At 39.3% G+C, this 25,354-nt stretch overlaps 1 protein-coding gene across 3 annotated transcripts in view; it reads right to left on the bottom strand.

The window, feature by feature from the left end:
- LOC114654936 (complexin-1) overlaps window positions 1-24,935 on the bottom strand; it is a 177,950-nt gene extending 153,015 nt beyond the window's left edge. Inside the window, exons 1-2 of one of the 3 annotated variants that reach the window (XM_028805807.2) lie at window positions 24,794-24,935; window positions 23,444-23,555 (exon numbers count right to left, since the gene is read on the bottom strand). In XM_028805807.2, the coding sequence (XP_028661640.1) occupies window positions 23,444-23,474 (31 nt within the window). In that variant the 5' untranslated portion in view covers window positions 23,475-23,555; window positions 24,794-24,935. Of the gene's footprint in view, window positions 1-23,443; window positions 23,556-24,141; window positions 24,227-24,393; window positions 24,763-24,793 lie in introns of those variants that run through there. The other 2 variants (XM_028805806.2, XM_051929946.1) reach the window with 2 other exon arrangements.
- Window positions 24,936-25,354: the final 419 nt, after the last annotated feature.

Raw genomic sequence — 25,354 nt, 5'->3', positions numbered from 1 at the left:
CAGTTAATAAAATCAGAACCTCCTTAGGCAGGCTCAGTATTGTAAAAATCAGTAAAAGAGTTGCCAAGACTTGAATGTAGAACACTTGTAAAAAGATGTGTTTACTATCTAAATGGGTGGCTCTAGATTAGACTGTTGTCACTTAGCACGCACATGAGTGTGCCCTAGGAAGATCTAGGTCATTGGTAGGACTGCTTTTCTTAATTCTGTCTTGAGAAAATTGGTACAGAAAATGAATGGACAAGTCCAAAATTATCTGGTCTTACAGGTAGTTTATACAAAAATATTTTAGCCGTTTTACTATTATAAATGGCTTATTTTTTGAGGAATTTGCTATTTGAAAACATATCCTGTGGGAGTAGGGTTACCATATGTCCTGCAAAAGGAAGACATATCCTCCTTTTTAGTCTCATGTCCTTCGTCCAGCAGGCAAGGCCTCAGTGCAAGACACATGACAGCCCGCGTGGAGTTTGCTAAAAGACACCTGAAGGACTCTGAGATGGTGAGAAATAAGATTCTCTGGTCTGATAAGACCAAGATAGAACTTTTTGGCCTTAATTCTAAGCGGTATGTATGGAGACAACCAGGCACTGCTCATCACTTGTCCAATATAGTCCCCACAGTGAAGCATGGCGGTGGCAGCATCATGCTGTGGGGGTGTTTTTCAGCTGCAGGGACAGGACGACTGGTTGCAATCGAGGGAAAGATGAATGCGGCCAAGTACAGGGATATCCTGGACAAAAACCTTCTCCAGAGTGCTAAGGACCTCAGACTGGGCCGAAGGTTTACCTTCCAACAAGACAATGACCCTAAGCACACAGCTAAAATAATGAAGGAGTGGTGTCACAACTCTGTGACTGTTCTTGAATGGCCCAGCCAGAGCCCTGACTTAAACCCAATTGAGCATCTCTGGAGAGACCTAAAAATGGCTGTCCACCAACGTTTACCATCCAACCTGACAGAACTAGAGAGGATCTGCATGGAGGAATGGCAGAGGATCCCCAAATCCAGGTGTGAAAAACTTGTATCTTTCCCAAGAAGACTCATGGCTGTATTAGCTCAAAAGGGTGCTTCTACTAAATACTGAGCAAAGGGTCTGAATACTTAGGACCATGTGATATTTCAGTTTTTCTTTTTTAATAAATCTGCAACAATTTCAAAAATTCTTTTTTTTGTCTGTCAATATGGGGTGCTATGTGTACATTAATGAGGGAAAAATTAATTTAAATGATTTTAGCAAATGGCTGCAATATGACAAAGAGTGAAAAATTGAAGGGGGTCTGAATACTTTCCGTACCCACTGTATACAAGATATATAAAGCATTAGACAAAATAAAAGAAATGCATGAAGAAATAACATAATTTGTAATATAACACACACACACAAATTGTCCTGTGTGTCTGCATAGAGAGGTAAACTGAAAGAAGGGGCAGAATGTTAGGTTAAGTTAAAAGCCTTCCTGAAAAGATAAGAATGATTTGAGTCCGCTCATCTAATTAAGTTCATTTTAAAATTAGGGTGCTATACAGCTGAAATATGAGTATGGGTCAGAGCTTGAAATGGGCCAATACGTTATCAATATGGTTACCAGCACTATTCTGTTTAAGGGGCCTGAATACCGGCAGTGAATGATTACATACTGACACCCCCAGGTCTATAAGCACGCTCAAGACTGTAAAGGAGAACCACCACCTGTTCTTTGATACAATGTAGGTGTATCAATGAATTCAAAAGTCCAACCTTCTGATGTTTTATACCTGGTAGGTAACCACCCATACAATCAGATTGTGATTCAGACTACGAATGCCATGAATATATACTGTATATTACTATGTGTGGAAATAACTTTGATCATGAGGTAGGCGTAGAAGCCAACAAAATAGACGGTACCAGCAATGATTTGGTTCCAGTACTGCTTAGGAGACCCCCTGAGCAAAACTTTCAGTGAGTCCTCCTATGTCCTTCTTTTTTTGCTTTCTATGTCTACCTTTGGCTACCCGGGTATCTGGCAACTCCTCTTGCAGAAGGGAATAGTAATCCACTGACACATCTCCTGACAACAAACAGCCAATTACTTAGCATGTTCAAATATTGTTTATTTCAGTTGCTAATTTTAAGTACAGAAGAGGCATTTCTCTCTCTTTCTCTCTCTCTCTGTCCTTTACAAAACATACAACAAAGGAGTGTGCATGGCAAGACATATTTTTTAGAACATTTGAACAATCTACATGAGAACAGGCTATTCAGCCCAACAAAGCTTGCCATGTCCTAGCCACTTAATTCCTCCAAAATAACATCAAATCTAGTTTTAAAAGTCCCTAAAGTCCTGTGTACAACTTTCTTATTCCATGTGTCTATGGTTCTCTGTGTAAAGAAAAACTTCCTAATGTTTCTGAGAAATTCTTAAGTTTCCAACTGTGTCCTCATTTTCTTAATGAACTCATTTTAAAGTCACCGTCTCGATCCCCTGGACTAATTCACTTCATAATTTTAAACACTTCAGTCAAGTCTCCTGTTAATCTCCTTTTGCTTAAACTGTAAAGGCTCAGCTCTTTTAATCTTTCCTCATAACTCATCCCCTGTAGCCCTGTTGCCTTGTCTCTCTTCTCTGGACAGTTTCTAGTGCTGTTATGTCCTTTTTGTAGCCTGGAGACCAAAACTGCACCCAGTACTCCAGATGAGGCCTCGCCAGTGTGTTATAAAACTTAAGCAGAACCTCCTGTGACTGGTACTCCACACATCAGGGCGCTATATAACCTGACATTCTGTTAGCCTCCTTAATGGCTTCTGAACACTGTCTGGAAGTTTCAATTTTCAGATCTCCCATTGTGTATTCATCCCTAACATGTTTACTTCCTACATGTAATACTTTACATTTACTGACATTAAATTTCATCTGCCCATGCTTTTACACTGTCCAAGTTCCTCTGTAATAATTCAGTGGATTGTAGATTATCTGCCAATCCACCCATCTTGGTTTCATTTGTAAACTTAACCAGCTTGTTATTTACAGTACATTCCTATCCAAGTCATTTATATATTTTAGAAACAGCAGCAGCCCCAGCACTGGCCAGTAGTGCACACCACTCTTAACATTGGCCAATTCTAATAAGGATCCTCACTCCAAACCTCTCTGATTCCTGCACTTCTCCCTCTACAATTTCCAAATCCCTCTGTATCTCCTTAGTAGTCCCTGTTACCGCTGGGAGGTTATCTACTTCCTCACATGTGAAGACCTCAGATAAATATAACTTTAAAGCATCTGCTATTTCACTATCTACTGTATGTAAGAGCCAATCTTAGAAACTTAAAACTATGAGCTAAACTCATATTAGAATTTGTTTAATTTGAATAGATTACAATTTTCTTTCACAGACATAGACAATGCTATAGTCTTCTCCCCCTGTAAGTTAATAAGAGATAGAACTTTCTTGTTATAACTGAGATACAGTGTGTCAATTGTGTCAGTTGTTGTTTAGAACAGGTCCCAGTAATCAGGGACTTAAAAGACCCATTTTCAGCTTAGAAATGGGATAGGCATGCAGTTTTCTGACCATTTTGAAATGGTTCAGATACGTTTTGAAGTGATTTGTAACGATTTGAAATGTAACAAGATTTAAGGTTTGAAAAGAACTTTTCTTAACAAGAATTTTTCCTTTTTTTTTTTGCTATTTCAATGTTTTCTTTTTGTGTGAACTGTTTTACTTTGAATTTTAACTAAAACGAACATAATTTGTCTGTGGAATCATTTCAGCACGTCAGGCTTTTGTTGAATCCCATTTTTATGCTAGAGCTGCTGAAACTTTGGTAATTTTAGAAAAAATGCAACTACAATCTATACAGAGCATCCGGAAAGTATTCACAGCGCATCACTTTTTCCACATTTTGTTATGTTACAGCCTTATTCCAAAATGGATTAAATTCATTTTTTTCCTCAGAATTCTACACACAACACCCCATAATGACAACATGAAAAAAGTTTACTTGAGGTTTTTGCAAATTTATTATAAAAAAAAAACTGAGAAATCACATGTACATAAGTATTCGCAGTCTTTGCCATGAAGCTCAAAATTGAGCTCAGGTGCATCCTGTTTCCCCTGATCATCCTTGAGATGTTTCTGCAGCTTCATTGGAGTCCACCTGTGGTAAATTCAGTTGATTGGACATGATTTGGAAAGGCACACACCTGTCTATATAAGGTCCCACAGTTGACAGTTCATGTCAGAGCACAAACCAAGCATGAAGTCAAAGGAATTGTCTGTAGACCTCCAAGACAGGATTGTCTCGAGGCACATATCTGGGGAAGGTTACAGGAAACTTTTCTGCTGCTTTGAAGGTCCCAATGAGCACAGTGGCCTCCATCATCCGTAAGTGGAAGAAGTTTGAAACCACCAGGACTCTTCCTAGAGCTGGCCGGCCATCTAAACTGAGCGATCGGGGGAGAAGGGCCTTAGTCAGGGAGGTGACCAAGAACCCGATGGTCACTCTGTCAGAGCTCCAGAGGTCCTCTGTGGAGAGAGGAGAACCTTCCAGAAGGACAACCATCTCTGCAGCATTCCACCAATTAGGCCTGTATGGTAGAGTGGCCTGACGGAAGCCACTCCTTAGTAAAAGGCACATGGCAGCCCGCCTGGAGTTTGCCAAAAGGCACCTGAAGGACTCCCAAACCATGAGAAAGAAAATTTTCTGGTCTGATGAGACAAACATTGAAGTCTTTGGTGTGAATGCCAGGCGTCACGTTTGGAGGAAACCTGGCACCATCCTTACAGTGAAGCATGGTGGTGGCAGCATCATGCTGTGGGGATGTTTTTCAGAGGCAGGAACTGGGAGACTAGTCAGGATAAAGAAAAAGATGACTGCAGCAATGTACAGAGATATCCTGGATGAAAACCTGCTCCAGAGCACTCTTGACCTCAGACTGGGGCGACGGTTCATCTTTCAGCAGGACAACGACCCTAAGCACACATCCAAGATATCAAAGGAGTGGCTTCAGGACAACTCTGTGAATGTCCTTGAGTGGCCCAGCCAGAGCCCAGACTTGAATCCGATTGAACATCTCTGGAGAGATCTTAAAATGGCTGTGCACCGACGCTTCCCATCCAACCTGATGGAGCTTGAGAGGTGCTGCAAAGAGGAATGGGCGAAACTGGCCAAGGATAGGTGTGCCAAGCTTGTGGCATCATATTCAAAAAGACTTGAGGCTGGAATTGCTGCCAAAGGTGCATCAACAAAGTATTGAGCAAAGGCTGTGAATACTTATGGACATGGGATTTCTCAGTTTTTTTATTTTTAATAAATTTGCAAAAACCTAAAGTAAACTTTTTTCATGTTGTCATTATGGGGTGTTGTGTGCAGAATTCTGAGGAAAAAAATGAATTTAATCCATTTTGGAATAAGGCTGTAACATAACAAAAGGTGGAAAAAGTGATGCGCTGTGAATACTTTCTGGATGCACTGTATATTTTAATTTACTTTACTATTCCTGATCACTTCACATCCTCACTGATTATTCTTTACTACTAAAACACTGAAAGAATTTTAATTAAGTCAAGCATGCTTTATTGGCTGGCGAAGTTTAAACCAGAGCCATTACAAAAAGTGAAACAGTGAGACAGTTAACCATGGAGTCTGTGTAATGGCACTGAAGAGTATACATCACACTGGGCACTCCTCCAAAATTGAGGACAATTCCAGACTGCACTAAAACTTCCAAAAAAAAACTCAAATTGCTAGTAGGCAAGTTATTAAATATTAATAGTAGTAAATGCGCTATGGACGAATTAGAAAAGTGAACCGCACTTCTTACTCTCCAATAAATTACAAGTTTAGGACACTGATGCTGATTTCTTTATAAATTCTTCAGTATATCTCAGTTACTGATACCAACACTTACTTTTTGCATTTGTGATTGTGTGTAAATCTATGTATAATTATTTGTGGAAAACATACGATCAGCTGTAATGCATTTTTGCTACTATATTGATTTTTCAGTGTCATACTCATTTCATGCATTCTGACTGCTAATTATACACCTAAGTGTATGCAGTCTCAGCAAATGCTTTCGCATTTTTCTAGGTCAGGAAATAAATCAGTTGGCTTCCCATGCTTGTAGAGCATAGCACTCTTCTCTCAAGTAACATTGCAATGTTTTGATCTCTATGTAAAATTTTACATAGTTCTGCTAAATATAATATAATATGTGATGAACATTAGATGCCTGTGTGATCTGAATAACATAAAGATGTTCAAAGTTCTTTCATTTTAAACTTTTGAAAACTATAAGAAATTGGGGTGGGGGGCAAAACATAGTGTTCATGTGAAACAATAAATAGTATTGTAGGTATGTAAGGCATAATTAATTAATTCCTTAATTCATAATTTAGACTGGTTTATTGCAGTTCAACACATCTGAAAGCAAAAGATTATTGGTTGTGCATAACAATTAACATAGTAAGCAGTAACGCGCCCCCAAAATATAATTAATGAATTAATTTACAAAGCCTCGTATTCTAATCCCAGATTACAAAAATCGACAAAATTATAGTACTATATAAATAATTTATACAAATAAAACCTTACATCATTTCCATTTGGATGTCTGTTAAGTAAAAATGGCTGAACTGGTTTACACAAAATGTTGCATTTCCCTTTCCATTGCTCCAATTTAAAATATAGGCTATATATTGTATTAGGATGAGGAGCTATAATGGGAGTTGGGGGCAACTCAAAAAACAGTGTAGACGCCGGGAATGCAATTCCCATCAGGTCACATGAGTGTGCAGGGGTGGGATATTATCACAAACACAAAGAGTTTTATAGCAGCCAAAGCAGAATCTCATCTAAGACCTCAAATATGTACAGCGCTTTCTTCTCAATTAATTCGGCTTTGTCTCACAGGATTATAACTTTTGTCTAACAGTACCTCTTTTTCTCAAATTATTGGTTGTGTTTAGCCATGTTAAATTTCCAAAACAGTTTTTGCCTATTCTTATATTCCAGTAACGGCGCACTGCACCCACGATAACGTGCAGTGAATACACTTGACTTGATCTAGTTTTCATCCTCTTTCTCTGTATGTTTAGCATTCATTTGCTCAGAGGTTGATGCGCTTGCTCATTCCTGAGCAGGTCTTCTTTACTCCACCTTAGTGGTCCGCTTCTTCTTTTCTTTCGTCAACATCTTTTTGCATTAAAATTTATTAAGTCAGTGTTTGTGTTTTTCTTAATTTTTCACTTAAGAAGGCACTTGAGTCTTCAATCTGCCTCAAGAATGAGATGAAGAGGTAGGGGAAGTGACAGCGAAGGGGGTAAGGATGAAAATGGCGGCTGTACCAATGCGCCGCAGGGCCACCCTGCTGGCCGCTACCGAGAGTTGATTCTCCAATAAAATAAAATAAAAATAAAAAGAGGAATAACCTTGGAGGTCAATTGGCACCCCGAAAGCGAATAGAAGATGTCACGTAGTGTATGTTTACCAAATTTCAGGTCAATCATTCAAACGGTTTGCAAGCTACAGGTGATTTTAAATCCTGGACAGACAAATGAACAGCCATGGTAGCGTATTATACATAAAGATAAACATCTACGCGTGAAAGTGTGTGTGTGTGTCTGTCCAGCCCGGAAGTGTGAGGTTGAGTCAGGGTAAGGGCTCTGCTTCCGAGGAAACAGACAACTCGCTTAGCCACTAACAAGCAAGCACACACAAGCGAGGTGAGCACGTCAGCAAAACGAAACCTCAGAAGAAAAACAAAGTCGGTTAGCTGATAACATCGGCAAACCGGTATCCCTTTTACTTTTCTTCCCGCCGCTAATGCACAAGTGATGCGAGCACGTTGGCAAAACAGCTCTTCCTAGGAGAGAGATGCCCAGAGTAGTTCCTTTCAATTACATCTCTGACATCTCTACATTTCAGTTTATTTTCTGACGATTTCAATAGTTTCTAGGACCCTGGGCTTTTTACAGTACGGGCTTACACGGCTAGTTCTTTTATAAGCGGGCAATGCTGGGTACCTTGGCTAGTATGTAATATCTATAGCATCTATGTGGAAGAAGAAGATGTGGTATATGAGGTACTTCAATAGGGTTAGCTCATTAATTTATTTATTCATTCTTTGAGCCTGTCTATTCCAATGAAGTATTGTTGGCAACCATAAAATATTCATGACATATAATAAGTAATCATAATGCTACATCATTCATCCATCCATCCACTCATTCTGTTCTAAATACAGTGGAACCTTGGGTCACGACCGTAACTCGTTCCAAAACTCTGGTCGCAACCCGATTTGGTCGTGACCCAAAGTAATTTCCCCCATAGGATTGTATGTAAATAAAATTAATCCATTCTGGACCGTACGAGCTGTATGTAAATATATATACGCTTGCTCTCTCTCTTGCTCGCTCTCGCTCTCTCTCGTGCTCTCTCTCTCTCGCTCGCTTGTGCGCTCTCTCTCACGCTCTCTCATTCGCTTGCTGCGCAGGGTACGCACAGGGAGAGACTGAACGTGTATGGAAATCATTGGGGCGTACGAAACCGGAAGGGAAACTGGCTTGTTCGTCACCAAGTGTGTGGTCATGAACAGATGCAAAAAAATGGTGAACTTTTTGGTTGTAACCCGATTTGTACGTGGTCCGAGACGTTCGTGACCTGAGGTTCCACTGTACTCTTATTATAATTCCAAAAATGTTGGGACTATATGGAAGATGCTAATAACAATAAAAAGGAGTGATTAACATCTATTCACCTTGAACTATGTACTACATATATATTGACAACAATTCTTTTTTATGTTTTGTCAATTATTATTATTTTCTTTAATATACACTTATGTCAAATCTATTGACTACAGCACACTCCAAAAACACTGGGACAGTCAAGTGTTTCCCATTGCGTTATATCTCTATTGTTTTTAATTACTGGGCACTAAAGGAATTGGAACTGAACTTTTCCGCCATTCACCCATTGTGCAGGTCTTCACCTGCGTAATAGTACCGGGGTCTCTGTTGCTGCATTTTGCACTTTGTAATGTGCCGCACAGGTCAGGAACACAGACCGGCCAATCACATACCCACACCCTCTGCTTCGGCTGCCATACACTTGTAATCCTCAGCACAATGTGCTTTGCCGTTGTTTTGTGGGAATATACAGGGATGTCTAAAAATGACTTAAACACTCAAGGGAAGGCATTTTGAAATGAAGACTGGATTCTTTGGCCAACAAAGTGATAAGGAGAAGCGGGTGCACAAGTCAAAACATCACTTCCCTGAGTCTTTGAGTTTACATTTATATACAGTACTTGCTGATAATTCAGGAAGTGATTTTTAACAACATTATAGCAAATATTTAATCATTTTGTACATTTTGAAGTAGCGATTGCATAAAAGACTTGGATTATGTCACACAAGTAACGTGATATTTTTGTTTTTCTTTTTTACATGGTCATTTTGCAAACCATTTGCCACTTTGCAGCATTGGTCACCTATCAATCCTGTTCTACGAGAATCTCCCTATTGTAGTTTCTCCAAGAATTTCATGGAATTTGGGGTAAGCACATGGGGTAAGTAACATATAGAAAAATATAACTTTTGGGCAGGTTGTTAAGACTGTAGATGACGATGAGTATCATTAAGACCCTACAACCCTAGAGAAGAATAAATAAGTTCAGAAAATCGATAGTCAGTCAGCAACCATACACCCATTATTGAACGCACTTAATTCAGTTCAGGGCTGCAAGGACCTACTCCAAATGGAAGGCCGGAACCAACTCTGAATGAGGTGCCAGGCTCACTTACACATATGTTCACTCTCACTCACATGTACTAAATTAGAATTACTGATTAACTTGTTTGCAGGACACCTACAAAAAAAAAAAAAAAAACTCACAACCTAGGACTTGGAGCTCTGAGGGTTACACTGAGGTAGTATTAACATCTGCACCACGATTCAAGATTATTATTGTTTGGAAAATATTTTTAGCTTTCAGTTATTATAAAAAACAATGACATATTGACTACAAATACGTTCAACTTACATCACTGATTTTGATTTTAAAACTCAATCAAGAATATAAAGATTTATGAAGTAGTTCACCAGAAACATGTTAATGGACTCTAAATTTGTCCAGGCTCTCCCATTGGTACATGTTTTTCATGTGACACTAGTAAATCAAACACAATATTCTAAACAAAATCTTCAGTTGGTAAAAACAAAGCTCATTTAAGGCCATGTCACATTAGATTTTCATTTACATAATTTTAGTGAGATGGAGGCAGTTGGTGGTGCGCTCCTGTGAAGTCCAGTCGTCTATATTGACATACCCAGCAACTCACTCCAACTAGTCTTCAACTCACTCCAGCATTGTCATTAGTTGTATTGGTGTACACATGACAGCTAATAACCCATGAACACTCATCCAAAAGTATAAAGCATATAATGCAGCGATGAAGAATAAGGAATGAGGATGTTTTGGACCTCTAGAAGAAGCTCAGCTGTCGAAAGTCTCGTGTTTTACATATCATGACAGAATGGAAAGAAGATAAAAGAGGGCACTGACTGAGGCTGAGCTCATTGTACTTGTTTACCCTTTGTACAACACAGAGGTGGGGAACTCCTACAAGTACTTGGAGATCCACATCAATGACAGGTTGGACTGGTCTCGGAACACAGAAGTACCATAGAAGAAAGGGCAGAGAAGGCTCTTCTTCCTTAGGAGACTGTGATCTTTTAATGTGGGAAGTGATATCCTTCACATCTTCTATAACTCTGTGATAGCCAGGGTGATTTCCTACAATGTGGCATGCTGGGAAGGTAACATCACTTCAACAGAGGTCCACCAAAGTAACAAGCTAATTAAAAGAGCAAGCTCAGTTATGGGACACACACTGGACCCCCTGGAGGTCATAGATGAGGAGAGAATTAAAACAAAACTGAGTGCCATTATGAACAATGTTGCACATCCTCTCTTTGACACACTAACACTGAGGACTTTCAGCAGAACGAATCATTCAGCAGAAGTATGTCAAGAAACACTACGGGGGCTCCTTTATTTCCAACAGCAATATGCTTGCATAATGCCTCACCGGGACTGGGATTGCCAAGTCAGATGTTTTCTTTCTTTTTAATTTTTGCTTTTTAGTCATTCTGGTCTGTGTTAAGGCCAAAGTGTGTGTATGTGTGTGTGTGTATATATGTTTATTTATCTGTCTAATTATGTTCAGATAGGTCCATAAGTACTTGGACTGTGACACATTTTTGGCTCTGTACCTCTCCACAATGTATTTTTATTTCAATCATTATACAATTAAAGTGTAGCCTTTCAGCATTAATTTAAGGGGTTTACCAAAAATATCATATGAGCTGTTTAGGAATGACAGACATTTTTCCACATAGTCCAACCATTTCTAGGGGCTCAAAAGTATTTGTATAAAACTAATATAATCTTTCTATATATAAAATCCAACATCTGTCTGTCTGTCCACTTTTCACGAAAGAACTACTTAACGGATTAAGATCGGGCTTTTTTCTATAATTTGCTTGAATATTCCAGTTGATTTTGCATCTTCTGTCATCGCGGTAAGTATCACAGTTCGCTTGCAGGACTAATCGAGTAGCATATTATTGCGCTAATCCAAGACAGAGGCTGTGAGCCGAGGGATGGGGGAAGCGTGACATCAGGAGTGGGGAGCCGGGCAGGGCCCTCGTCACTCACACACCAGCCTCAGAGCATACCTTGCCTCCGCTTAGCTAGCGAGCGAGAGAACTACTTAATGGATTTAGATTGGGTTTTTTTCTATAATTTGCTTGAACATTCTGGTTGATTTTGTGACTTCTCTCATTGAGCTAAGTATTTTAATTCGCTTACAGGAGCGATTTATTCATGCTAATCTGAGACACAGGCTGCGGCCCAAAGGGAGGGGGAAATGTGACATCAGGAGTGGAGACCCAGGCGGGATCCTCCTCACTCACACGCCAGCCTCCGTTCGTATTGATCTACCTCTGGCCACGTTTGGGAGAGCCTCCACTTAGCTAGTGATACCTGTTTGTTTATTGATTTTTAAAGTTTGTCCTGTTTCACTACTACGTGGGTGGAGCCATGGGGGACAGCTAGTCATTAATATAATGATCATTACTCATGGACTTAACTGTATTTATTTATTGAAGGAGCTTCTATAAAAAGCCAAACTTCTCCCTGAGGACAAATAAAGTTCTATCTATCTATCTATCTATCTATCTATCTATCTATCTATCTATCTATCTATCTATCTATCTATCTATCTATCTATCTATCTATCTATCTGCGCAAGATCAGCAACTCATTGGGAAGTCTGACCTACCCTACGACTAGAGGGAATGTGGCATTGGCTTTCACTTAGCTTGGAGCGAAGTAATGAGCAAAACAGGCAAAATCATTAAATTGCTTTGTGTACTGAAAGTACTAGGGTGTTGTACCGTGTTAGCCATTATGAATGTAGAGAAAAGCCAAGCAAAATGACACCTTTTATTGGCTAACTAAAAAGATTACAATATGCAAGCTTTCGAGGCAACTCAGGTCCCTTCTTCAGGCAAGATGTAATACAGAAACTGGAGTTCCCTATGTTTATATACACACTCTAGGACAAGAAACAACATTGGTAAATATTTAAATGAGAAATTTTAAATGTAAAAAATTAATAGATTCATTCAAACAAAGCAAAGGTTTAGTGTTTTGTTTTTAAAGAATTGAACCAATTCACAGATGCCAGGAGCTGTAATTCGCACAGATATTTATACTACCGGACTGATAAAATTGTTGTGCCGCACAGGACCACACACTACAACAACTGTGAGAGGCATCAGTGACAGAAATACAAAATGCAGTAAAATGTTTGTAATAATAATAATAACAATAAACTCCAAGAGACAAATAAAAACTACCAAACCCAACTTGAAAGATACCTAAACAGAAAAAAACATAATTCCTTACAAACAGAATTAATATTAGCCCCAATAGGGATGAGAAATAAATTTTACAAAGTGATAATTCACAACAATGTGCATATATTTCAATAACAGTCACTGAACTGTCGAGTGTTGGTCTATTTGTTTTATGATGTAGAACAGGGGTGGGCAAAGTTGTTCCTGGAGGGCCGCAGTAGCTGCAGGTTTTTGCTCCAACCCAATGGCCTAATAAGAAGCACTTATTGCCCAAGTTACACGTCTGCTTCACTTTAGTTGCCTCGCTCATTAAGATTTTCAACCCTTATTGCTTATTTTAATCTTAAACAGATGTATTCTCAGAGAAAGCAGCATTTCTCCATTTAGCGTGTCACCATTTACACCTGTGTGTGTATTTATCATGCATTATTGGATTTAATTAAATACTTGGAAGAAAAGTGAAGAGAAAAAAGTGAAGGACTGAGAATTACTCCTCCGTTTTAACCTTCAGATCATTTGGATGATATCTTTAGAAAGGGTAAGAAAATTTAGGATATGAGAATAACCTGACATAGCAGAGTTACAGCCCTAACAAGACATGAAATTAAATTGTTGGCAAGAATTGTTTTCTAATTAAGCAAATGGGTTGGAACGTCATGAGAAGATGTATTTGGGGGAATATCTTTTTTGTAAGATTGCCCTAGACCAGGGGTAGGCAACGTCGGTCCTGGTGAGCCGCAGTATGTGCAGGTTTTTGTTCCAACCCAGTTCCTTAACGAGAACTCAATTATTGCTGATGAAGCACATATTGCTTAAGTGACATTTTGATGCTTCATTTTAGTGGTCTCGCTTGTTAAGGTTCTCCAACCTTAATTGCTTATTTCAATCTTAAACTGCTGCATTCAGTGTTTTAATTGCTCCTTATTAGCAATAAGATGTAAAAGACAAAGCAGCCAGCAGTTCTCCAGCTAGCTTTTTTCCAATTACATCTGTGTGTGTTCATCATGCACTGTTTGATTTAATAAAACACTTAATAGAAAAATGTGACAGACTGAAAATGATCTGTTTTAGGCTTCATATCATTTGGATGATATCTTTGGAAAGGAAAAAAATCTACGATATAAAAGCCTTACATTGCACAGACTAACAAGCCATAAAATTAAATAAGGTCTGAGATTGGCAATGATTGGTTTCTAATTAAGCAATTGGGTTGGAATGAAAACCTGTAGCCACTGCGGCTCACCAGGACCGACGTTGCCTACTCCTGCCCTAGACCAGGGGTGGCGAACTCCAGGGGCCTCATGTATAAACGGTGCGTACGCACAGAAATGTTGCGTAAGAACGTTTCCACGTTCAAATCGCAATGTATAAAACGTACACTTGGCGTAAAGCCACGCACTTTTCCACGGTACCTGATGCCCTGTCGTACGCAAGTTCTCCGTTAGGTTTTGCAGAGTGGTGGCACCCAGCGTCAAAGCAGTGCTACTGTTCCTGTGTGGTTCCCCTTTCTTAGATCCACATCCACGACGGCGGCTCAAGTGCTCCTTGTAGAACTGTTTGTACTTGCAAGTTACCGTGAGGTAATTGTACTTCTGATACAGTTATAATATTGCACATCCTGAGCCACTTTATAAAGCGCATATTTATGTATGATGACGATATCATTTTTAAGATGAAATGCAGCAAAATATGTTGATTATATTATACAGATAAAACTTTAACTTTAACTACACAGTGCCGCAGCGATAGCGAGCTTGAGCTTCGTTCACGGTTTGTTCCTGCCTCGCGCTGTTTTCATGCTGTGGCTGGCGCGACACTGGAAGGATAGATGGATAGAATAATTAAACATTACGAAGATATTTCGATGTTCCTTAAACGTTTTGAAGAATCGGCATTCTGAGCTTACAGATGGCTTAACGTCTATTACAGAGCTGATTGTTTGGCGATTGTGTATTTGGAGAAAGAAAAGTAAGGACAGGAATTGGGGGTTAGTATGTTTGAAAAAGACAGTACTTCTGTAATAAAGCATTTCATTGAAGGTCGCGCACAGCGCAGCAAGCATCTTGCTGTAAGACATGAACAATCACTGTTTTTCACACCTGGATTTGGGGATCCTCTGCCATTCCTCCTTGCAGATCCTCTCCAATTCTGTCAGGTTGGATGGTAAACGTTGGTGGACAGCCATTTTTAGGTCTCTCCAGAGATGCTCAATTGGGTTTAAGTCAGGGCTCTGGCTGGGCCATTCAAGAACAGTCACAGAGTTGTGTGAAGCCACTCCTTCGTTATTTTAGCTGTGTGCTTAGGGTCATTGTCTTGTTGGAAGGTAAACCTTCAGCCCAGTCTGAGGTCCTTAGCACTCTGGAGAAGGTTTTTGTCCAGGATATCCCTGTACTTGGCCGCATTCATCTTTCCCTCGATTGCAACCAGTCGTCCTGTCCCTGCAGCTGAAAAACACCCCCACAGCATGATGCTGCCACCGCCATGCTTCACTGTGGGGACTGTATTGGACAAGTGATGAGCAGTGCCTGGTTGTCTCCACACATACCGCTTAGAATTAAGGCTAAAAAGTTCTATCTTGGTCTCATCAGACCAGAGAATCTTATTTCTCACCATCTCAGAGTCCTTCAGGTGTCTTTTAGCAAACTCCATGCGGGCTGTCATGTGTCTTGCACTGAGGAGAGGCTTCCGACAGGCCACTCTGCCATAAAGCCCTGACTGGTGGAGGGCTGCAGTGATGGTTGACTTTCTACAACTTTCTCTCATCTCCTGACTGCATCTCTGGAGCTCAGCCAAAGTGATCTTTGGGTTCTTCTTTACCCCTCTCACCAAGGCTCTTCTCCCCCGGTAGCTCAGCTTGGCCGGACGGCAAGTTCTAGGAAGGGTTCTGGTCATCCCAAACGTCTTCCATTTAAGGATTATGGAGGCCACTGTGCTCTTGGGAACCTTAAGTTCAGCAGAAATTTTTTTGTAACCTTGGCCAGATCTGTGCCTTGCCACAATTCTGTCTCTGAGCTCTTCAGGCAGTTCCTTTGACCTCATGATTCTCATTTGCTCTGACATGCATTGTGAGCTGTAAGGTCTTATATAGACAGGTGTGTGGCTTTCCTAATCAAGTCCAATCAGTATAATGAAACACAACTGGACTCAAATGAAGGTGATCTCAAGGATGATCAGAAGAAATGGAAAGCACCTGAGTTAAATATATGAGTGTCACAGCAAAGGGTCTGAATACTTAGGACCATGTGATATTTCAGTTTTTCTTTTTTAATAAATCTGCAACAATTTCAAAAATTCTTTTTTTTGTCTGTCAATATGGGGTGCTGTGTGTACATTAATGAGGAAACAAATTAATTTAAATGATTTTAGCAAATGGCTGCAATATAACAAAGAGTGAAAAATTGAAGGGGGTCTGAATACTTTCCGTACCCACTGTATAAGACCAAATACAAAACAAAGCATTTAACGTGCTACTTTAGTTACGATGGGATTTGAGAAACTAGTAAATTAAACGATTTTAAGATGAAGTTTATGATGTTCTACTTTAATGAAAAAGTAAACTACGTGATTAAAGTGAAAATTTCGAGATTACAGTTGACATTTCATGCTTTTTTCACATGGTGTGCCTTTTTTTTCACTGTACCCTAATAAGCTTTCATATGACACTCAGACGGTGGGCTACGAGTTGCCTTTTCACGCCGACTTTGATATGTGACAACTTTTATATTTCGGGCACTATGCGACTTTGTGAACTTGAGCTTTCGAGTTTCTCCGACACGCTATGTCACTCGATCAACTTCCTTTTGCTGCTTATATAACTGTTTAAACCAACAAATAGTACATTTTTCTTTGCCTCCATTTGGTATTCGCTGAAATTCTTCTATTTTTCCTCGTACTTTTGTCGTTGCCTTTACACAGAATGCTGGGCTTAAGGGCTATTTATATTGATTTGCATATTCAAATAGGCATAATTCTGGGAGGAGTTGGGGCGGGACAGCAAGCGTGTGCACGTGCGTTTATTTCCACGCTGAGCGGGATTCATGTAGCTGAAGAACGCGGAAGTTGGCGAACGCACAGATTCCTGCATCTGGATTTTTCTGTGCGTAAGCACATTTCGGCTTTTGTGCTTACGTCATGTTATAGTGCGAATTCTACATACGGCGTTATGCATGAGGCCCCAGGCCTCGAGTGCCGCAGTGGCTGCAGGTTTTCATTCTTACCATCTTCTTAATTAGTGACCAGTTTTTGCTGCTGATTACTTCTTTTAATTAACTTGACTCAGGCTCCATAGTTGTTTCTTTTTCTTTAATTAGCGGCCAAACAATAAAGAGACACAAAACAAGCCACCACATGACCAGCTTCCCTGTGCCCATCACACAATATCTGAAATTAAAGAGAGGTGATGGTCTTGGTAAGGTTGATCTCTCAGGTCACCAAAACATTTTGACGGTGCTCTAAGAAAGAACAGAAAAACAACAGCTTTCGAAATGTGTCCTGTGGCAGAATGAGAGCAGCAACAAGCCATGGAATTAAATAACGGATTTAATTAACAGCAAGAATTGGTTTCTCATTAAGAAAGTGATTGGAGTGAAATTGGTTGGAATTTGAAGCCCCAGTTTAGCTGGTCATCTGTTAGTTCATTTCACATCTCATTTCTGCTTGGTTGTCATTTAATGAAGAAAAGAACCAATTCAGAGGGCTGACCTCTTCTAACAGGGCTATTAAAGTGATGGGGAAAAAGTTAATTAGCAGTGAAAACTGGTCACTGATTAGGAAAAGGGTTGGAATGAAAACCTGCAGCCACTGCAGCCCTCCAGGCCTGGAGGTCACCACCCCTATCCTAGACATTCTTCTTTATTGTAAAGTACATAAAAGTTGAAATTTTGCCTAGCAATAGAAATCCACAAGTTTTAAAACAGATAGATAGGTGGCAGAGTTAAAGATGCTAAGATTTGCATTGGGTGTGACGAGGATGGACAGGATTAGAAATGAGAACATTAGAGGGTCCGCTCAGGTTGGACGGTTGGGAGACAATGTCAGAGAGGCAAGATTGCGTTGGTTTGGACATGTGCAGAGGAGAGATGCTGGGTATGTTGGGAGAAGGATGCTAAGGATAGAGCTGTGAGGGAATTGGAAAAGAGGAAGGCCTAAGAGAAGATTTATGGATGTGGTGAGAGAGGACATGCAGGTGGTGGGTGTGACAGAACAAGATGCAGAGGACAGAAAGATATGGAACAAGATGTGGAGACCCCTAATGGGAGCAGCCGAAAGAAGAAGATGAATAGAAATCCACAAGTTTACATTTTTTATCACAATTTTAGAGGAAATTCTCCCTTGCATCAGATTCTATTCAACAACAGGACCTTGATGTATTTTAATGCATTCTTGTTTATTGTAGTTCTGGAGAACGGAGACTTGATGCATGTTGGTCAGAAATGCAAGTAAGAATTTGACTGTTGTCTCTGTGAATGACAAAACTACTAATACTGCTAGTATATCAAAATATACCGTGTCTTAGAAACATAAGGACAAGAAGCTCAGTGTTAGTAAAGCCAATAAGACATGTTAAAAAATGACAGCAACAATTAATAAACCTAATAATGTAAAGTCTACATTATGATAACAAAAGTATTAAAAAGAACAAAAACAATAAATGTTTACAAATGCTCCCATCCCACACAGCATCTAGTCAGCCTCTACTATTAATAATATCTAACGTTCAGTCATTCCCGGAATCGATCAGTCTTGCTGGGAAACATTCTTCCGTAATGTACTTTTGACTTCCAAAAATGCAATTAGCCGGCGTACTCCATTTCAAGTACCTCACAAGTACACGTGCAAGGAACATTACGCTCCATCAAATGCTACAGCGCCCGACTCACGTTGGGTGGGCAGAAAGCTTGCTAGTGTATTTGTCTTCACTGGATAATAAGTTTCCGTCTTTACTTTCTGGTATTTTATTGCCTGTTACTCTAGAAAGTACAGTCTGGACAAGCTTTCTTTTATTTTTATATGCAAACAGGGTTCATGTTTGGTACCCTGAAAACAAAAGCCTCCAGATCTCGTTAATGTCCATGACCAGAAACATAAAACCTCAGTTAAATGCCTCTTGTTACAGCCCATGACAGACATTAAAACTAATTAGTCAACCACTCTAAATTCTTACTTTATCACAAAAGTGCATGGAATGCTAATGACACAGAAGTCTGCCAATGCTGATGAAAGCACCCTGAAGAATTTTTTTTTTTTGCAGTTTTTATTATTGTGGTCATTATTTTCTAGTTTATTACTTGTGTATCCTCTAACCAGTAAACAACAGGCAATAACAAAAACAATAAACTGTAAAATGAGCCGCAGGTCATTTGGTGAGCACAAAAGAAACTACAAAGATTAGCAATTAACTCGCCCTTCTCTTTAATTGTAAAGGTTCTGCAGTTTTCAAGTCATTTCAACCAGTGCGCGTGCTGCCCTCCTAAAAAATCAATACTGCAGCATGAGAAAGCCTTGGCATATCTCAATTTTCTCAAGAGTAAAATCATTTTGAGCACAGTTCACTGGATTTTAATCATTTTCTTTATTGATAGAGCTGTGTACTGGACCAGAGGTCTGACAAATTGCCTTATCTAAAGGTTGGTTAATGGAATGAATCCCATTTCAGTTCTTTGAAGCATATTCAGTATAATCAGCACTTTCAAGCCAACATATCCATCACGTCACCGGGTCCATCTGCTGGATCCTGGGATTGCATAAAGCAAACAATAAATATTCCTTTACATTAAAGAATAATACACAACAGCTGCAAACAAATAAATTAGCGCTGCCTCGTCAATGCTTTCTTTGGATGGAAGCAATACAAAGTCACTTTCTTTCCCAGAATATCAATGAGTGGCATTTAGAGTCTTAAAACTTAATTCACTTTAGGATGTTAACAGAAAACTAAAAACAAAACGTTAAATGAAAAAAATGTGATCTATAAAAACCTGGAATTGCTGAGCTTTCTTTATATTTGGTCTGATTTCTGGTTGACTGTTTTGGTTTTTGAATGTAGACTGAAACCTGGCAAGCACAGATTCATGCAGAGATAATAAATTTGCTTTATACTGTTAAGATTTGGGTTTTTCTTGCTATCTTTAACAGGTTTGCATTGATGGATAAATGGATGAAAGGCACTATATAATAGATAGATAGATAGATAGATAGATAGATAGATAGATAGATAGATAGATAGATAGATACTTTATTAATCCCGATGGGAAATTCACAAAAGGCACTATATGATAGATAAACAGTCAGACCGATGTAAAAGGAAATTTATATGATAGAGTGAAATTAATAAGCATTATGTGATAAATACAGAAAAATAAAAGGCACTATATGATAGATAGATAGATATATAGATAGATAGATATGAAAGGCACTATATGATAGATAGATAGATAGATAGATAGATAGATAGATAGATAGATAGATAGATAGATAGATATGAAAGGCACTATGTGATAGATAGATAGATAGATAGATAGATAGATAGATAGATAGATAGATAGATAGATAGATAGATAGATAGATAGATATGAAAGGCACTATATGATAGGTAGATAGAAATGAAAGGCACTATATGATAGATCGATAGATGTGAAATGCACTATATGATAGATAGAGCGATAGATAGATATAAAAGGCACTATATGATAGATAGATAGATAGATAGATAGATAGATAGATAGATAGATAGATAGATAGATAGATAGATATGAAAGGCACTATATAATAGACAGACACACAGACAGACAGAGAGACAGATAGACAGCAAGTAATAAAAGGCACAAAATGATACATAGGTAGATAGACGGATAGAAAGAAGTAAAAGGCACTATATGATAGTCTGAAAGAAATCCAGTAAAAAATACATTACATTAACCATATATTTTCACAGTAAAAAACTGTAATACAATGAACAGTTAAGATTGTAACTTTAAACAGAAATGCATGTATAATTATATTTAAGCAGTGTTTAGCAGTCATTAACAATTAATTGTTTCAATGTGCAAAACAATTTTTTAAATAATTGTATTACCCTCAAGTCATAATGGCTCAAAATTCTAAATTTACATAACGTTAGTGTATTTGCATAAGGAATGCTCCTGTAAATTATTCCTAACTTAAAAATGGTTTAATTGTTGGGAGTGGGCTGAAGGTTTTTCTGTGGTTATGGAAGCTGATTTATGGTGGGTTGTTTTCCGTAAACTGGCAAATCTCTAGCACACGCTACCTTTCCTGCTCTGCTAAACAACCTGCACTCAATCATTAAATGTTGGGTTTGTTTCAGTATGTAAAAATGATTATCTTCTGACAATGTATTATATTACTATGATGACTTATAGCACTTTTATACAGATGCATGAATTGTATATCATAGGTATGTTGTAAATTAACAATTATATCACCCAATTAAATAGCATAAGTTCTTTTGATCTGAGATAATTGTTAAATGTATATTAAGTACTGAGTAAAAGAGTTCAACTTAATATTAATGATAATACAATTTTCACTGCTGATTTCATCAAATTTACTGATACAAACCGTACACTGGTGTATTCTTCTGGCAGTTTTTCTGAGGGTTAAATGATTGGAAGCTCAGATGACCGTCATTTAACCGTTAAATTATGGTAATCATTTTTATAGTATATATAGATATGGAATGGCACTATATAACAGATAGATAGATAGATGTAAAGTGGACTATATATTGGATAGATATATTTGAATGGTGCCACATAATAGATCGATTACCATACGGGACATAGTCAGTCATTTCCCAACCCTCTATAGCCTAACACAGGGTCACAGGATCTGCTGGAGCCAATCCCAGCCAGCCAGCCCACCTCAGGGCATACACATACCTAGTGACAATTTAGGATGACCTAAACCTGTATGTCTTTGGAAGGAAACCGGAGCACCCGGAGAAAATCCACGCAGACATGGGGAGAACATGCAAACTCCACGCAGGTAGGACCTGGGAAGCGAACCCAGGTCTCCTTACTGTGAGGCAGCAGCGCTACCACTGCGCCACCGAGCAGCCCAACGGGACATAGTTCAACAGTTAATTAATAGACATATATTGGTGGGTTCCGTTTATGTTAACCAGTTTCAAACTGTATATGGTATACTTTGTAAAATGTATACTTGTATTTTATCTAAAAGCTCGTCACAACGCTCTCTGCCTGCACTCAGCGAAGTGTGCTCTACAAAACTAAACTAAATTGAATTAGATAGATAGATAGATAGATAGATAGATAGATAGATAGATAGATAGATAGATAGATAGATAGATAGATAGATAGATATGAAAGGTACTATATAATAGATAGATAGATAGATAGATAGATAGATAGATAGATAGATAGATAGATAGATAGATAGATAGATAGATAGATAGATAGATCTCACTTTTAAAAAGATTACATTAATTAATTCTATCAATTCACACAATCAGTTAAAGTCGTCATTCATTTTCCGTGATAAGGTGAAGGGAGCGGCGAGCTATCCCGGCAGCAGCAGGCGCAATGCAGAGACCTGCGTGAACGGGACGGCTGGTCACATTTCGCACATTTCCATTTCGTGTCCGCCAATCATTGTTATGCACCCCTGTTGGAGATTTACGGGAAAACGACAATGCCAAAAAGAAAGCCGACGCAGCCACGGGAGGAACGTGCAGACTCCACGCAGGGAGTGTATGGGACAGGAATCGAACCCAATATGCTGTGCCTGGAGCTGCGAGGATCGATAGTTGTAATCAAACTAAAGGCAGGAGTAATTAAACATTGATTTTGAAAACAATCGTTTCAGTATGTTCAGTTTGAATGTAGCGGTCTAAAAGATGCAATCGTGTAATGAGATTCTTTGCGAGATGATGTGCAGTAGATAATGTGCAGTAAAGGTGAGTCCTTTCCCACGGTGGTGTAGAATGCCACTTTTTTTCTCAGTAGTAGTGAATCAGCCCAACACTTGCACGTTAAATGTCATGTTCTATTTTACTCAGTCCTGTAGTATACAGAATGGTCACCGGTTGAGTTTTACTGACTATGTTTGGTTGAATGGGGACGTAGAAAAGTGAAGTATTTCGAGTTAATCCTGGCTGCTGGATGCCACCCAAACTGATCGACCTCCCACCACGCACCTTTCTTCCTCCAGTTAGCATACCGCAGCCGAGCAGCACACACTGCCGCGAACAGCCTGCTCTGCACGTGAACTTGGTGCGCATTCACAGATGGAAGCTTTGTAATATTGAAGCAAAAAGAGGTGCACGAGTCGAATCAACGGGTTGGGGGGTGTCTCAAACGTGCCCGAAGTCCATTAGTTTCACTTTGTTACCCTGAAAACCCGACTGCCAAGCAGCATTACTGTTTGACGTTTTACCGACAGTTTCTCTCATGTCAAGCTCGGCTTCCTGCGGCAGCACTTCTGGCACGTTGGCAACGCGCTTTCAAGTCCTCCAGCTGGAAAATTCACAACTCCCCTGATACCACTTACCTCCCAAAGCTTGCTTCATAACAAAATCCATGGCGATGGCTTTTTATTCCTTCTTTCCTTTTCGTCACAATTTACATTCAGGGTTTGGGAGAAATGTCCTCTGGAGTGGGATCTGTTGGTATAATGTATACATTTACCTTGAGAGACACGCATTTTAAAACATTACAGGCAGGTAATTGAGATTAGAGAACACTCACTTCAAAGATTCCCCTCACAAACTATGAAACTGACTTATTAATATTTTTTTTCTTGAATTAAATGTTAACAGAAACTTACTATGTGGTCTGATAATTTGGGGGACTTTTACGTATAAACGGCCACCTCACAAAGTCGGACATTCTCTTCCAGAATAAACATAATTGCAGTTTGCCATTAAAATATCTCTATTTGGTTATACAGCGCTACAGCTGACGTTAAAATGTGTAAAAGTACCTGTCACGTCCTTATTTTTTAAAACATACAGAAAAAAATGTTTTATCCTCTCTAAAGTTACTAAAGCTCCCTCTTACGGCGATTTTGAGAACATATTTTCAAAAGACATTGCAATCCAAAGGTCCCAAAACCTTGCACCCTTTTTTCCTCAGGATTTCATTAATGATTAAAAAAAAAAGAGAGGGGCAGTAAAACACGGGTCTAAAAAAGAAGCCACCATGTCTTCTTCCCTTGAAAATAATCCACAATGCCTTCAACTTTACTGCCTCAATATTGCAACGGCAATCTTAAATTGCACGGAGTCTGCAGTCTTGCAATCACATTTTTCCCCTCATGCGAAAGAAAAAATTTTCAAACACTAGCGCTCTCTCAAGAAGTCTTAATTTAGAAAAAAAAAACACACTTTCTTCCGCTCAACTGCGCTGCATTTCAGCACCACACAGGAAAGGAAAGCTCCCACTACCGTCCGCCGCCCGAACTATTGCCGAGGATTTGCTTTACTTTACCCACATAATTACCTGTCCAGATATACAAGGGCAAAAAAAAAACCCCGACGGGTTATCCCTTCAACGTGAAGTTCAACGTCGGCCCGCAGACGTGCTTATTTAACTGCTCACTTCGCACATCTCTGCTTTTTCCTCTCCAAAGGGTGTCCTTGTTTCTTTCTCTCAGCCCCCCGTAACTGACTGACTGCACGAGTGTTTATGAAAGGAACTGCGGCTGCTGATGAAGGCACTCGGAATCACATGGAGTTCTACCTTCTGAAACGTCCCACGTCTTGACACCAAGAAAAGAGAGCAATCAATTATTAATACTGCTCATTCTCGCCGCACCCTCCCCTTTCCTGCAGAGGAATTTCCTGACTTGCTCACTACTACAGCGCACAATTCCCACAGCGTAATTTTTTGAACTGCCTACCTTCCATAGCCTTCTTTCCTCCGATTTCATTCCTGACCTACATAACACGATGCTATCTTCCCTATAAGGATGTGTCGTCTTTCTCCCCCTCGTCCTCATCACCGCCTACATCACTTTGTAAAGGGTTATAATGCGTTCCCTTAAAATAACTATGATGCTTCGTCTGCGGCAGTAAGGTGCGTAATTTAACCGAGGGACACGTTGTAAGTAATGGTTGCATCCTCATCCATCTTTCTCGGGTTCTGTTTATCTATTCATTCACCTCTTTTTGTCCTTGGGACTGTTTGTACGAATGCCGGCAATGAGAAACCATAACGGAACGCGCCGGATGTTTTTCCTTCAAGATGGATACAATTCATAGACCTATATATTTCTGTTCCGTATCATTTATGCCATTTTCAAATCCTTTTGCTTAAACCTGCAAAAATCGATCTCTTTGTTTCAAGACTTTCGCTCGTTGTTTATATACACAAAACAATTTCATTGTGTTTCGGCATCTAAATATTTTAGCAACCTGCTATGCGGTAGGTAAAGTCGCGAGTTTGCTTTCCAGCTAACGGA

The sequence above is a fragment of the Erpetoichthys calabaricus genome, chromosome 7 (genome assembly GCF_900747795.2).
Source record: "Erpetoichthys calabaricus chromosome 7, fErpCal1.3, whole genome shotgun sequence".
Lineage (NCBI taxonomy): Eukaryota > Metazoa > Chordata > Cladistia > Polypteriformes > Polypteridae > Erpetoichthys > Erpetoichthys calabaricus.
The sequence above is the reverse complement of the archived record's forward strand: the minus strand, read 5'-3'. Positions and strand labels throughout refer to the sequence as shown.